Genomic DNA, 12,734 nt, shown 5'->3' with positions numbered 1-12,734 from the left:
GGCTGGGGGTTTAAAACCTCACAGCTGCCCTCATGCTCCTGATTCAGCTCCTCAAGGTGACCCCAAGATTCAAAGAGCAGTCTGTTGGGTGGGAGGTGACCAGGAGTGAGCTGTGGTCTGTAATGCAGAAGCATCCCTGCTAGCCAGATCCACACCACCTTGTCCCAAGACCAGGCTCCACTCCTCTCCATTTATTGGGTACTGATCCAACAACACAAGACTGGGGTAGGGGAAGGGCAAGCGATTTCTAACAAGCCTGTGGCCAGCCTCAGAGTCCTAAGCAAGTCCAGTCTCCAGCATGCCTGTGTCCAGACCCTTGGCAAGGGTACCCCATGGACCTCCCCACTCCGAGCTCCTAGGCCGTAGTGGAGGGACTGCAGGCCGAAGGTGAAGGTCCAGAGGGCTTCCTGCCACTTTTGGAACCTGGAGGTTGAAAGCAGAGGAGAGAAATGCTGAAATGAGGGGCTCAGATGGCTGAGCGGGGTACTCATGGTTGCACCTAGGGCTTCCTGGGCTGCTTCGCCACCTGGTGGCCACACCTGGGATTGTCATCCCGGGACCCAGAGCAAAAGCACAGAAATGCTGCTCAAATGATGGTGGTGTCCCTGCCAGGCTGCAAGGGACCTTGCATTCCTTACACCTAGAATGCAATGCTCAGCTTGCTGTGACAGTATGCTGGCGAGGGCACCCTCCAGTACCAGGGAGGTGTTCCTGTCCCTTCAGAATTCAGAGATCATCTCTAACACACACACACACACACACACACACACACACACACACACCCCGCCCATTGCTAGCTTCTCAGGACCGAGTCCCTTTAAGACTCCCACTGGGAGGAATAGGGCTGTGGTGCAAAGGCCCTGGGGTCCATTTCCACATCACACCAACACCATAAAACTCTTAACAGGCACCACGCGTGGTGGTGCACACCTTTGATCCCAGCACTCAAGAGCCAGAGGCAGACAGATCTCTGTGAGTTCAAGGCCAGCCTGGTCTACAGAGCGAGTTCCAGGACAGGCTCCAAAGCTCCACAGAGAAACCCTGTCTCAAAAAATACAAAAACCGGAGGGGGGAAAAAACTCTAACAGGCAGGCATGGGAGTTCATGTCTGCTCCAGCAATAGGGAGGCTGAGGCATGTTCTTTCAAGTCCACCCTGAGCTAAACGGAGAGACTGTCTCAACAACAAAAAACTTCCAAAGACTAGGATCCTCACCTGAGTTCCACTGCAGAGTTAGGGGAGACAGCCCAGTGCACTGCCACCCTCTAGGCGCTCCCAGAGCACCCAGGGAGACAGCCCAGTGCACTGCCACCCTCTAGGCGCTCCCAGACCGCCCAGGGAGACAGCCCAGTGCACTGCCACCCTCTAGGCGCTCCCAGACCGCCCAGGGAGACAAGCACACAGCCGACAAGGAGCCATGGTGAGGCAGCCAGGTGTCCACCCGAGTCTCCTTCAGTGTCCCACCCTCAAACTTTCGTATCCCTCCTGAGGCCTCACAGCAACTGAGGCCTGCAGAGCTATTGGACAGGCAAGCACCTGCTAGCCCAGCATTTTGCAGGACAGCTTGAGCTCCAAAATAGAGTGCTGTCTCAAAAAAACAAAACAAAACAACAAAAAACCATACATATACACATTCGTCTCAAAAAAGAAAAAAAAAAAAACAGCAGCAGGTAGGAGCTAGCTTACCAACAACCAGCACCTTTTGCAGAGGACCCACGTGGTTCTCAGCACCCATGTGGCCACTCACAAGCAGCTGCGACTCCAGTTCCAGGGTTTCTCATACCTCTTCTGGACTGCTCACAGGTGGTACACAATCATACATGCACGCAAAACATCCACACACGTGAAATAAAATTATCTGCATCTCTTGAGGACTGGTGAAACGGACCAGTGGGTAAAAGGGAGCTTGTGGCCAAGCCTGACCATCTGAGAATCTCTGTGAGTTCCAGGCCAGCCTGGTCTACAGAGGGAGTTCCAGGACAGCCAGGACTGTTACACAGAGAAACCCTGTCTCAAAACAAAAAATAACAGCCAGGCATGGTGGCGCACACCTTTGATCCCAGTGCTCGGGAGATAGAGGCAGGCGGATCTCTGTGAGTTTGAGGTCAGCCTGGTCCACAGAGCGAGCTCCAGGACAGCCAGGATTGTTACACAAAGAAACACTATTTCAAAAAAAAAAAAAACAAAAAAACCTAACAACAACAAAAAAACCCAAGGAAAAAAAAACAGCTGGGCACGGTGGCGCACACCTTTAATCCCAGCACTTGGGAGGCAGAGGCTGGTGGATCTCTGAGTTGGAGGCCAGCCTGGTCTACAGAGCAAGCTCCAGGACAGTCAGGGCTGTTACACAGAGAAACACTATCTCAAGAAAAACAAAACAATATAAAGAAAGAATAAACAGGAAACACTAGGGCACCCTGAAGTGTTTCCTTCTGAAATTTGCCTCTGAAATCCTGGTGCATTAGCATGGAAACCATAAAAACTTAACAGGACAGGGAGGTCTGGCTCTCTAGTTAAAGAGTGCTGGCTGCTCTTCCAGAGGACTAGGATTCAATTCCTAGCACCCACATGGCAGCTTCTAACCATCTATAACTAATTCCAGGGGATCCCACACCCCCTTCTGAAGCGCATGGGCACATGCAGGCAAACCACCCACACACTTAAAATCCATGAAAACCTTTTAGTTTCAGGTGCTTAGGCCTGAAGGTGGAGGGTGGTACTCTGCATTTGTGGGGGAGATGGGGGAGGCCCCCACACTGTAACAGCACAGACCCACCAAGCAAGTTCCTACGGGGTCCAACTGCAGTCTCTCCATCTGCCCCCACTCCTGCCCTGCTGCCTTGAGGTTCATGACAGCCATGGGGCTCAGGAACCCCTTGGTCCTGGTCTGACACTCCTGCAGAATTCTTTAAGCCTTCTTGCTGTGTTTGTGGCGGAGGTCAGTGGACAACTTGAAGGAAATCAGTTCTCTCCTACCACGTGGATCCCAGGGATCAAACTTGGGTCTTTAGAATTACAGACAGTCCCTACCCATTGAGTCATTGTGCTGGCATAGCACCCCAAACTTACTTTTTATGGTTCTGATTGGGGAGCAAACTCAGAATCTCCTACACACTATGCACGAGCCCTAACTCCGAACTCCCTAAAGTGACACCCCAAAGACCTAATGATTTCTAGCCACCCCATAGCACACACCCTTACCCAGTCACACTGAACTTTATGATAGTTTACAAGAAGGCCCAGTCCACACTTCCCACCTCCCACACCGGAACTGAAGGAATTAAGACTCCTAGAAGTCACCTTCTCCAGGAAGTCCTGGGACCCCCTCATCTGAGCCAAGTGCTCCCCAATTCAGCACTGGCTTAACTGTCACTCTCCTGTACACCTTGTTCACTACTAACCCGGCACCCAGTGCAGAACAGACATGAAAATATTGTTTGGCAAATGAATAAATGGTTTCAGGATTCAGAAGGGATTTAGCAGCTTCCCCCAAACTTCACAACTCCTGATCCCCAAGCAGAAACCAGAGTTCACAACTGCACCCCACAACATCTGACTGCCACTGTATGCCTGGGTTGCTCAGAGAGGGAGAGTGACTTGTGAAAGACCACACAGCAACGTAAACCCCACTCCCGAGCTATGCTCTACACACTTTCAGAATGCTCTCAGCCCTACACAGTGGGTTGCTTAGTTTCCTAGATACTGGCATCACACACACACACAAACACCCCAAAGAGCTGAGAGTCTAGAATGGGTCCCTTCTCCACCCAGTCCCTAAACCACCCGCAAAGACACCTGTTGCTGTTTCTCCTCCTGGGCGGTGGCCAGCATCCTGGGTCTTTGCCTTGTCAGGCCGGGTCAGCTTTTTGCCTGCAGAGTTCCGGGTGGTGTAGCAGTAGACAGAAGTGTAGCCCTGGCCGGTGAGTGGGCAGAAGCGTCGAGTGTGGGCGTGCTCCTGAGTGGCCCCACATTGGGGACACACATAATCCCTCAAGATGGGACACAGCACCCGGCCCGCCTCATCTTTCAGGACGTGGGACTGATAGATGGCCCGGGACTCGCCATTGTGCTTGCAGAACGAGCACAAGCGTTCAGGAGCTGTTGAGGATTCCTTGCTGGCTTTCCGGCTTTCTGGAATGGGCTTGGGCTCTGGCTTGGGGTCCAGCCTGACATCAGGCACCTCTTCCTCATGCAGAGCCCCCACCAGGCTTGCCAGACCCAGGTAATCTGTCCACAGATTGAAAGTCCCCATGACTGGGCGGAGGAGCGGCTGAAGGAAAACACTGCCTGGCTCCTGCTTCCCTCCGACCCTGACACTAAAGCTTCTCCTGCTGCTTTTCTATCTTGAGGGGATGTGAGAGGGTGGAGCAGGCAGACTCTGGGGGGTCCCTCATTATCACTGGGGGCTTCTTACATACCTGCCCAGGGGGTATATGGTGTTTGTGTGGGCTGGAGGTAGACTAGGAGCCACTGAACCCCCAGGCTTCCCAGGGTCTCCTCCCCCTCCATGTGGGAGGTCAACCCTTGCAGGCCAGCTAGGTGAGAGGCAGGGGGATGGCTAAGAACACCGCCCCAGGGCCAAACACTTATATTGATTTACTAATTTGTTTTATCTTCCTTCCTCAGGGCTGGGGAAGGGTCCTGGTGGCCTTGAGTCCTTGTTACGGCAAATAATGCAAAATCCCAGTACTTCGGAAGGGGGCCTGTGCATGGGAGACAAGGGCTGGGTCCCAAGGCTCTGTCTTCACTGAGGGCCTTTCATGCCCACTCCAGTGGCTGAGAACTTAGTCATGAAGCGTGGAGACAAAAAGAAAGGGCAGGACTGCTCCTAAGGGGCTGAGGAGGTTTACTGTAGATAAAAGGGACAATATAGGCAACATTCAGCAGAGTCTAGAGTGGATATGACCAGTAGACTGAGCCAGGTCATGTGGGGAGAGGGACAGAAGGGAACCTGGAATGGGCGGCCAAGAGGCCAAAAAAAAAAAAAAAGGTGAAAAGACCATATAACCAAAGCGGCGGCGGGGTTATGAAGGAACCAGAAAAGCTGGGGAAAGGGCAAGCCCAGCCTGAGTATGCCAGCCAGAAGGACCCTGTAACAGGCAGGGACTGAGGGATGCTGGGAGTACTCAGCAGCCAGTGTCAGCTTTGATATGCTAATAGACACCTCAGCTGTTTGTCCTGGGCTACAGAGTGGAGTTCCCAACTCTCCCTCCTACAGTTAGCTCAGCAGCCTCAAGGTTGGGGTCTGGGAGCCCCAAAGGACGGGAAAGAGCCCCCAAGCACAGGCAGGCAGGCTGCATCCCAGCATATGCCAGCTCTCTGATTCCCAACACTACCTGTCAGAGGAGGCCTCAGCCTGAGCTCCGAAAGGTGCTTGGTTGGGGGTCACCACTGGGTAGGGCACACTTCCACCCCACTAGTCCACCAGCCTACCCATCTGTCTGTCACAAGCCCATCTACCAATTCACCCATTCCAGAAACCTCACTGAGAAACATCCATCCTTTCAGGAATGGGTTCTGCCCGCGGAGGCCCCACTTTATGATCCCCCCCCAACATCTAATCCTCCAGGGTTTATTTTCTAATTCCAATCTGCCCATCAGGATCCCAGACACCAATCCATCTCCGCAAGGGGAGCAAGAATTTGGGGTTTCTAAGGGGTCCTGTCCTTATCCCTGGGACTGTTGTGTGGGCCAGCCACAGTGACATTCATCCCCCCGGTGGGTCTGACCTCCTCCTCACAACCCACCGACAACAATGAATGTTGATTGTGACCTTTGCTGTGGCCTGGGGGAGGGGATGCCAGGCTGCCTGGGGGGATCTCCCAGATCTAGAAGGTGGGGATGGTGATGGGGTAGACGGCAGTTCCAGGCCTCGGGGTCCACTCAACGGTCGATGGTTTGTCTGAGCTGCCCAAACTCACCGACAGGTTGAATGTTCCCCCAAACCCTTGGCAAGTTTCTTGGAGAACTGGAGTGGGGAGTGGCCCGGATACGAAGTAGGAATCATGGAGGGTGATGAGAAGCCAGGATCCCTCTGACTCTCATGAAACCAGCCATTGTTATTCGGCATCAACTGTCCTTTTGGAGACCCAGGAGAAGCAGAACAAATACAAATCATAATGTAAAAAACGTGGCCCTGCCACAGAGGCAACAAGGTGCCTGTCTGAATTCATGTACTTTCTTCAAGGGATGCCAGTAGTGGACATGACATCCCAGGCTAAATTGTTCCTGGTGAGGGCTAAGTAGTGAGATAAAAAATAAAATCTACCAAAGCGGGCCTGAGGTGCAGATCCCCCCCCCCCAGTAGTTAGTTGGGGAAACTGAGGCCAAAAGAGCACAGAGGAGGGACATTTCTAACCCCCCTGGGAAGTCTGGCAGCCACCAGGTTCTGGTCTGGGAGGGTCAGAGACCACTGAGCCGTAAACAAGTTCCTTTAACAATGTAACGGGCAAGCTTGATTGTGGGATAAATAAGGCTTCAATACATTGTAGACCTTCTTGCTTTCCCATGGTCTCTAAGCTTGTTTCCTCCTAAGCCCACCTCCACCCTTCCCAGCCGAACAGTGAGCGGGGGAAGAGGAAGGGGGCACTGCCCTGCCCGTCCCCACCTCCTTCCTGAGACTCTCTCTTTCTCTCTCTCTCTCTCTCTCCTTCTCCCCCCCCCCCCCCCCAAGGCTTCTCAATGGTCTAAAGAGATGACAGGATTTCTTAGGCCTTTTGGCTAGGGGTGGAGCATCTGCCCACGTGGGCAAAGGCCTGGGCTCTTCACCCATGGCGCTGCCAACTTTGCTTTACCTGAGCTCCTGACACTTCAGTGAGGGGAGTGATTACCCTCAGGAATCTCCTGAGCTCACACAAGACAGACCCGGAGCACCAGGTGTAACCATGCTTCTGTGAGACCCAGTAACTCTGGCAGAGACAACACCAGCCTATGCAGCCCCAGGCCACAACCCCAGACTTGCCCTCAATTCAGGCCTCTGCCAGGGTCCCTAGGACCCTCCTGCAAGCCGGTCCTTCTAGATCTAGAAGATCTCTAGACCTTCTAGAGAGCTTAGGCCCCACCCTGTCTAGCACCTCGGTATGCTTCCAGAGCACCCCCAGAAGAAGTCCCCTAGAAGCTCAGCTCTTCCTAAGGTCCACCCCAACCCGTAGACCCAAACCAGGCCCCAGAAACCAGCGGGACTCAGGACGCACTCCCACCTGGTAAGGCCCACTTCCCAGGACTGGTCACATTCCCACCCCTGAGGCTGGCCAGCAGCCCCCTTTGAGGCCAGGGGCTGGGGGCAGCCCTTCGTGGGAAAGACGTGTCTCCTGCCTTGGACACTCTCGGCCCTGAAGAGGTCCGGGCTTAGATGTCAGAGGAAGGTGAGGGGCTTTGTACAGATCGCCACTATACCCCTGGGGAAGGGGTCGCGGCGAGTTCAGAACAGTTTTTAGGGGGTTCCAGAAAGCTAAAATGGATGTTTACGAGGCACACAAGACACTCTGGGCAATGCGGGTCATCTTGCAGACACCCTTCTTTTATCCTCTAAGTCCACTCTGCTTACTTGCCCTTCGGAACTCGGATTTTATCTTAAGCAATGGGAGGTGTCCGCTATGGGCATTCCCAGCAGGACAGCAAGCCTGTGGGAGTCTGGTCTGGGGGGCGGGGCGGGGGCGGGGCGGAGGCGCCCGGCCCCGCCCCCCCGTCTCTTTGTCTGCAGGCGTGGTGCGGGCTTCCCGCCCTCTGTGTCTGTCTGCGCTCGCTTGCCCTTTGTCAGCGGGGGTCGCCTGTCTGGGTCTGACTGCATCCTTCCTGCGACTGTGTGTCTGCCCCCTTCTCTTCCCGGTGCGGGTCCGTGAGGTTGTTAGCAGCCATGCCCCCTGGTGTGTGGGGCTCACAGCCCTGACCTGAGTTCTGGGCTGGAGGCTGATCGCAGACTTCCCGCCACGTGTCTGCCAGCCTAGGGTGCTTAGGCGGGAGGTTTGACTTTGAAGTCCCTTAGGGTGGGGGTGGGAAACTGTCTCCTCCCATCCCCAACCCCAGGTCCTGCCTGCTACAGGGGGCACCGCAGCGGGGAACGTCTGTCTGTGAGTGACCTGGGTGGGCCCTGCCCCGCTCTCTCTGAGCAGCAAAAAAGCTGGGCAGCTGACTCGCGTCCTAGAGGTCAGGGTGAGGTGAAATGCCCAGCCAGATGGGGCTAGCTGTACCATCAAGGGGAAGGAGTGGTGGGTGGGTCAGCTGTCTGCTGTAGAGCGCTCCTGTGGTCTGCAATGTTCAGTGAGCAATGCCTGTGTGTAAGTCTGTGGGGCAGAAGGGAAGAGGTAGGACCTGGAAAACGGAGAGCTCATTAGAGGGCGTCTCCGTGGGGTCACACTGACGGGGTCACATTGATGGTCCAGGCTGGCTAGACCTCCTTTTAGCCACACTTACAAGGCTTCCCTCCCAAGCTTCTCCAGTGCTTCCCAGATACTCAGGTCTCTCATGGGGGGACTCACAGAAGCTCCTGTGTCCTACCCAGCCTGTGGGCAGTGGGTAGGCCAAAAACCCAAAATTCTAGGCTGGCTGGATGGGAGGCCAAGGCTGTGGATGAGAGGGGTCTGGCTTCTCCTGGGTTGGGGGCTATGATGAAGGGCTGATGGGAACTCCAGACACTCTTCTGAACTTCTGAAGTTCAAGGTGCAGGGTGGTCCTGGGTATGCATCAAGGTGGGCTGTCCTCACAAAATCTTACATCTGCTTTACACACCTGTTAATGGGTTAGTAGGGAATTTTCTGCTCTAAGCCACTCTGGAGCTCAGTGGGGGGGGGGGAGAGTGTGTGTGCGTGCCATATTGGGTGGTGCTACTAGTGTGTGTGTGAATGTATGCACTTCCATCCTGTGGGCTTGTTTATGTGTAGACGTCAGTATTATTGTAGGTGGGTGTGTCGAGTGCCGGTCTAATTGCAGGTCGATGTGTGAACAGGTGTATGTGGGCAGATGGGGTTTGTTAGAGTAACTGGGTGACTGCAGCCTGTCAGCAACAGCATCCCCCAGGCCCAGCCCCACTGAAATAACAGCTGTTTTAAGGCAGGGGATTTACTCTGAGTCACAGGTGTGTCCCCAGAGCCAGCTGCTGCCTGGTACACAACAGCAGCTCAGTTAAGTGTTGCTGGACATGGTGGCTGTTGAGACCTGTCACCTCTGTACTTATTCACAAAAGCCTGAGGTCACCTAGTGAGAACCTATCTTAAAAAAAAAAAAAAAAGGCTGGGCGGTGGTGTTGAACACCTACAACCCCAGCACTCGGGAGGCAGAGGCAGGCGGAACCCTGTGACTTTGAGGCCAACCTAGTCTATATATAGGGAGTTCCAGTCTGAACAAGGTTTCACATAGTGAGACCCTGTCTCAGTAACAACAATTTTTTTTTTTTTTTTTTCCGTTTTTCGAGACAGGGTTTCTCTGTTGTAGCCCTGGCTGTCCTGGAACTTGCTCTGTGGACCAGGCTGGCCTTGAACTCAGAGATCCACCTGCCTCTGCTTCCTGAGTGCTGGGATTAAAGGTGTGCACCACCACCACCCGGCTTAACAAAATATTGAGCTTTTGAATATCTGTGTAGCTCCACCTCTGTGTGTCTTTCCCTGTGGGTCTGTGTATCTGTGTATGCATGTAATCATCGATGTCTTCAGTATCCATGTGTAGAATGAAAGCATTAGGGTAGGTGACTGTGGATGTAAGTTCCAAGGGTTTTGTTGGTTTGTGTTTGTTTTGACATCGGGCACCAAACCCTAGGGCCTTGTCATTATGCCAGGTTAGTACACTGCTTTAACACTGAAGGCACACCCCAGCTCACTAGTTATTTTGATTTTTGTGGAGGTTTGTTTGTTTTTTGTTTGAGACGGGGTCTCCCAATGAATCCCTGGTTGGCCTGGAACTCACTGAGATCTGCCTCCTGAGTACTGGGATAAAAACTGCTCCGGTGGCGTTTGCCTTTAATTCCAACACTCACGAGGCAGAGGCAGGTGAATCTCTGTGACTTCAAGGCCAGCCTGGTCTACAAAGTGAGATCCGGGACAGGCTCCAAAAGCTACACAGAGACCCTGTCTTGAAAAACAAACAAACAAACAAAAACTGCTCCAATACATCTGGCCTCCTTTTCTTTTCTTTTTTTTAAAGACAGCCTCTAAATTGCCCAGGTTGGCCTCAGATTCACTCTGTAGCCCAAGCAGGCCTTGAGCTTCCCTCTGTCTCAGCCTCCCAAGGGCTAGGAAGACAGACCTGTCGCCACGTCCTGCTCCATACGGAGTTATGGCTTTATGGGTGACTGTCTCTGTGGGTGTCTGTGTCAACATGCATACCTGTGTTCTGGTGACTGGATTGCTGGAACCTGCTCGGGGCTCATATGAGGGTGTCCTTATTTGGAAGTGGGTTTGTGGACCATCCTGCACCTGTGGTTGCCAGTTATTCTGGGTATGTGAGTGACCAGGTAGGGTGAGCACCACTAGTGTGTCCCTGCTTTGTCCTACCCTCCACTGGGAACTGCTCCTCTGCAGGGGTATTTCGCAGCCTTTGTGGTGCAGTGTGCATGGGTGTGGGTGCTGTGGTTGACTATGTGCTTAGGATATAAGATTATTAATGGGACAGTGTGTGTCTGTGTCGCGCTGTGTGCCTTTTAGGACTTTGTCTGATGACTTGAGACTAATTTTGGTTTGGCAAGTGCGTCTGTGAGCGGTGGGGGATGGGTGGGACGGAGATGGGGAACCCAAGTGTGATGGGGTACTTTCTCAGCCCCCAGTTAGCCAGAGATGTGGCTTCTGCAGCCCCCAGCCCCAGCATGCATGCCCTCCGGGGCGAGGTCCCCAGGAAAGGCGCCCGGTCGCTTTAAAGCTAGAGCTCCTCAGCAGAGTGATCGGGGCCATCTTTCCTTTCTGCGGCCACTTTTGGAGGGCGGGTTCCAGGCGGCAAACCTTGTCCCCCGCGATCACCGTGCAGATGCGGTCCGTGCCCCCGGCCGGAGGCGGCCTCCCGCCCCGCGCCCCGAGAACAAAGCGCCCCGGCCCCGCGCCCCGGTCGGCCCGGCCCAGGCGCTCGCGGCCGTGTCCCGGTACAGGCGGCGTCCCGGGCCGCACGGCCGGGAACAATGGAGGCCTCGGCCGTGGCCGTGACCGGCAGGTGCGCCCCCCGCCCCGGCCCGCGCTCACCTCGTCTCCGCCGCTGCAGCGCCCTCCGCTCCGCCAGGGCCCGGGAGCCCGCCCGGCCGCCCGCGCGGGAAGGCACCGAGCGGTTCGAACCCGCGGCCACGCGCCCGCGCCCCCGAGGCCCCCGCGCGGCGCCGGCCGGTGGGTCCAGCTGCGGCCGTGCGCGCCCCGGGCCGCCTGCAAAGCCCCCGCGCTGCAGGCTGCGGCTGGCGGGGGACTCGGGGCGCGGGCAGGGACCCGGGCTGCACGCAGCCCTCCAGGCGCGGCGGGAGCACGCGCGCACAAAGGCACGCGGGCCACAGACAGAGAAGGTGCGCGGGGGCCTTGGGGCGTACGCCTGCCGGACGAAGGGGGTGGCGGCCACACACGTAGGGATACCTGGGAGCGGCAGACGCCACTTTGAGGGACAGCACGAAATGTTCTTAGAACTGAATATGCCCAGCCAGAGCCCAGTTTCACAGATCACACCCCACCACGTACACACAACCGGGTGCACAGCCCAGAAAAACCCTGAAGTAAGGTACAAACAAAACCAGAACACAGCTGGTAAGCTAGTCCACACCTCTAAACCCTGGAACTCAGGAAGCTGAGGCAGGAGGATCGTGGTTTCAAGCCAGCCTGGATTAGAGTGAGTTTCAGACCAACCTGAGCTATAATGTCTCAAAACAAACAAACAAAATAAACCAGAGCATGTCCATAGGGACCACCAGACAGAGTCTCTGGGCAATACACAGCAGCCTTTCATGGTCACAGAACAGAGCCAGGACCGCCGGGTACTTGGACCTAACACTTGCTTCTGGGACCATGGGGCCAAAACGTGCACGCAGTCCGGTTATGCAAGTTCCTCTTGGGGTGGGGCACATATGAGGGGGGGAGGGCTCCAGGTCAGCCAGAGATGCATATGCAGAACCCCAAAGTGGCAGCTGCCCGGACACAAGCAGGAAGGAAGCACTGGCTGAGCCCCTCCAGAATCTTCACACACACACACACACACACACACACACACACACACACACACACACACACTCACACACACGAGTCTTGCCACAGTCCCAGCTGGTTGGGGGAAAGGTCAAACCAGCCTGGGGCAGAGACAACAGTTGACACTGTATGTATGTATGTATGTATGTATGTATGTATGTATGTATGTATGTATGTTTATATGTTTGTATGTGTGTTTGTATGCCCCGCCCATATCCCAGGGCTGACGACTTTGAGCCCCTCAAAACTCAAGCTTTTACCTTTGTAGGGCTCCAGCCCTGGACTTCCTGGCTATTGCCTGCCTTCCTTTAACTCCTTACTGCATTCCTGCCTCAGTTTCTCCTTGATAGGCTTCCCTTTCAAACACCCTCCTTAGAAAGGCAAGTCTCAGCTGGCCCAGGAAAACCCCGTGGGGTGGAGACTGAGACATATGCAAGGAAGGAAAAGGGAGTGTAGAGTAGTTTGGGGCTGAGGATGCGGCTCGGTTGGTAAGAGTGCGAAAGCCCAGCATAAACCAAGCATGGTGGTACAGGCGTTCTGGAGGTAGGATAGAAGATCAAGGGCATCCTTAGCTACATAGAGTTTGAAGCCAGCCTGA

At 54.7% G+C, this 12,734-nt stretch overlaps 1 protein-coding gene across 2 annotated transcripts; it reads right to left on the bottom strand.

The window, feature by feature from the left end:
- Nucleotides 1–176: 176 nt before the first annotated feature.
- Nanos3 (nanos C2HC-type zinc finger 3) lies at nucleotides 177–11,254 on the bottom strand. Of its 2 annotated transcripts, none has more exons than XR_008215811.1 (2): nucleotides 11,159–11,254; nucleotides 177–423 (listed from the first exon to the last, which is right to left on the bottom strand). XR_008215811.1 is itself a non-coding variant. In XM_052728681.1 (2 exons), the coding sequence occupies exons 1-2, from the start codon at nucleotides 4,249–4,251 to the stop codon at nucleotides 356–358; spliced, it is 525 nt and encodes a 174-aa protein (XP_052584641.1). In that variant the 5' UTR covers nucleotides 4,252–6,593; the 3' UTR covers nucleotides 177–355. The 2 variants fall into 2 exon arrangements, 1 of the variants encoding a protein (XP_052584641.1); XM_052728681.1 differs by lacking the exon at nucleotides 11,159–11,254 and adding an exon at nucleotides 3,795–6,593.
- Between the last annotated feature and the right edge of the window lie 1,480 nt (nucleotides 11,255–12,734).

This window comes from Peromyscus californicus, unplaced genomic scaffold (genome assembly GCF_007827085.1).
Source record: "Peromyscus californicus insignis strain IS unplaced genomic scaffold, ASM782708v3 Scaffold_8__1_contigs__length_139910024, whole genome shotgun sequence".
Taxonomy (NCBI): domain Eukaryota; kingdom Metazoa; phylum Chordata; class Mammalia; order Rodentia; family Cricetidae; genus Peromyscus; species Peromyscus californicus.
This window is presented reverse-complemented; position numbering and strand designations above follow the sequence as displayed.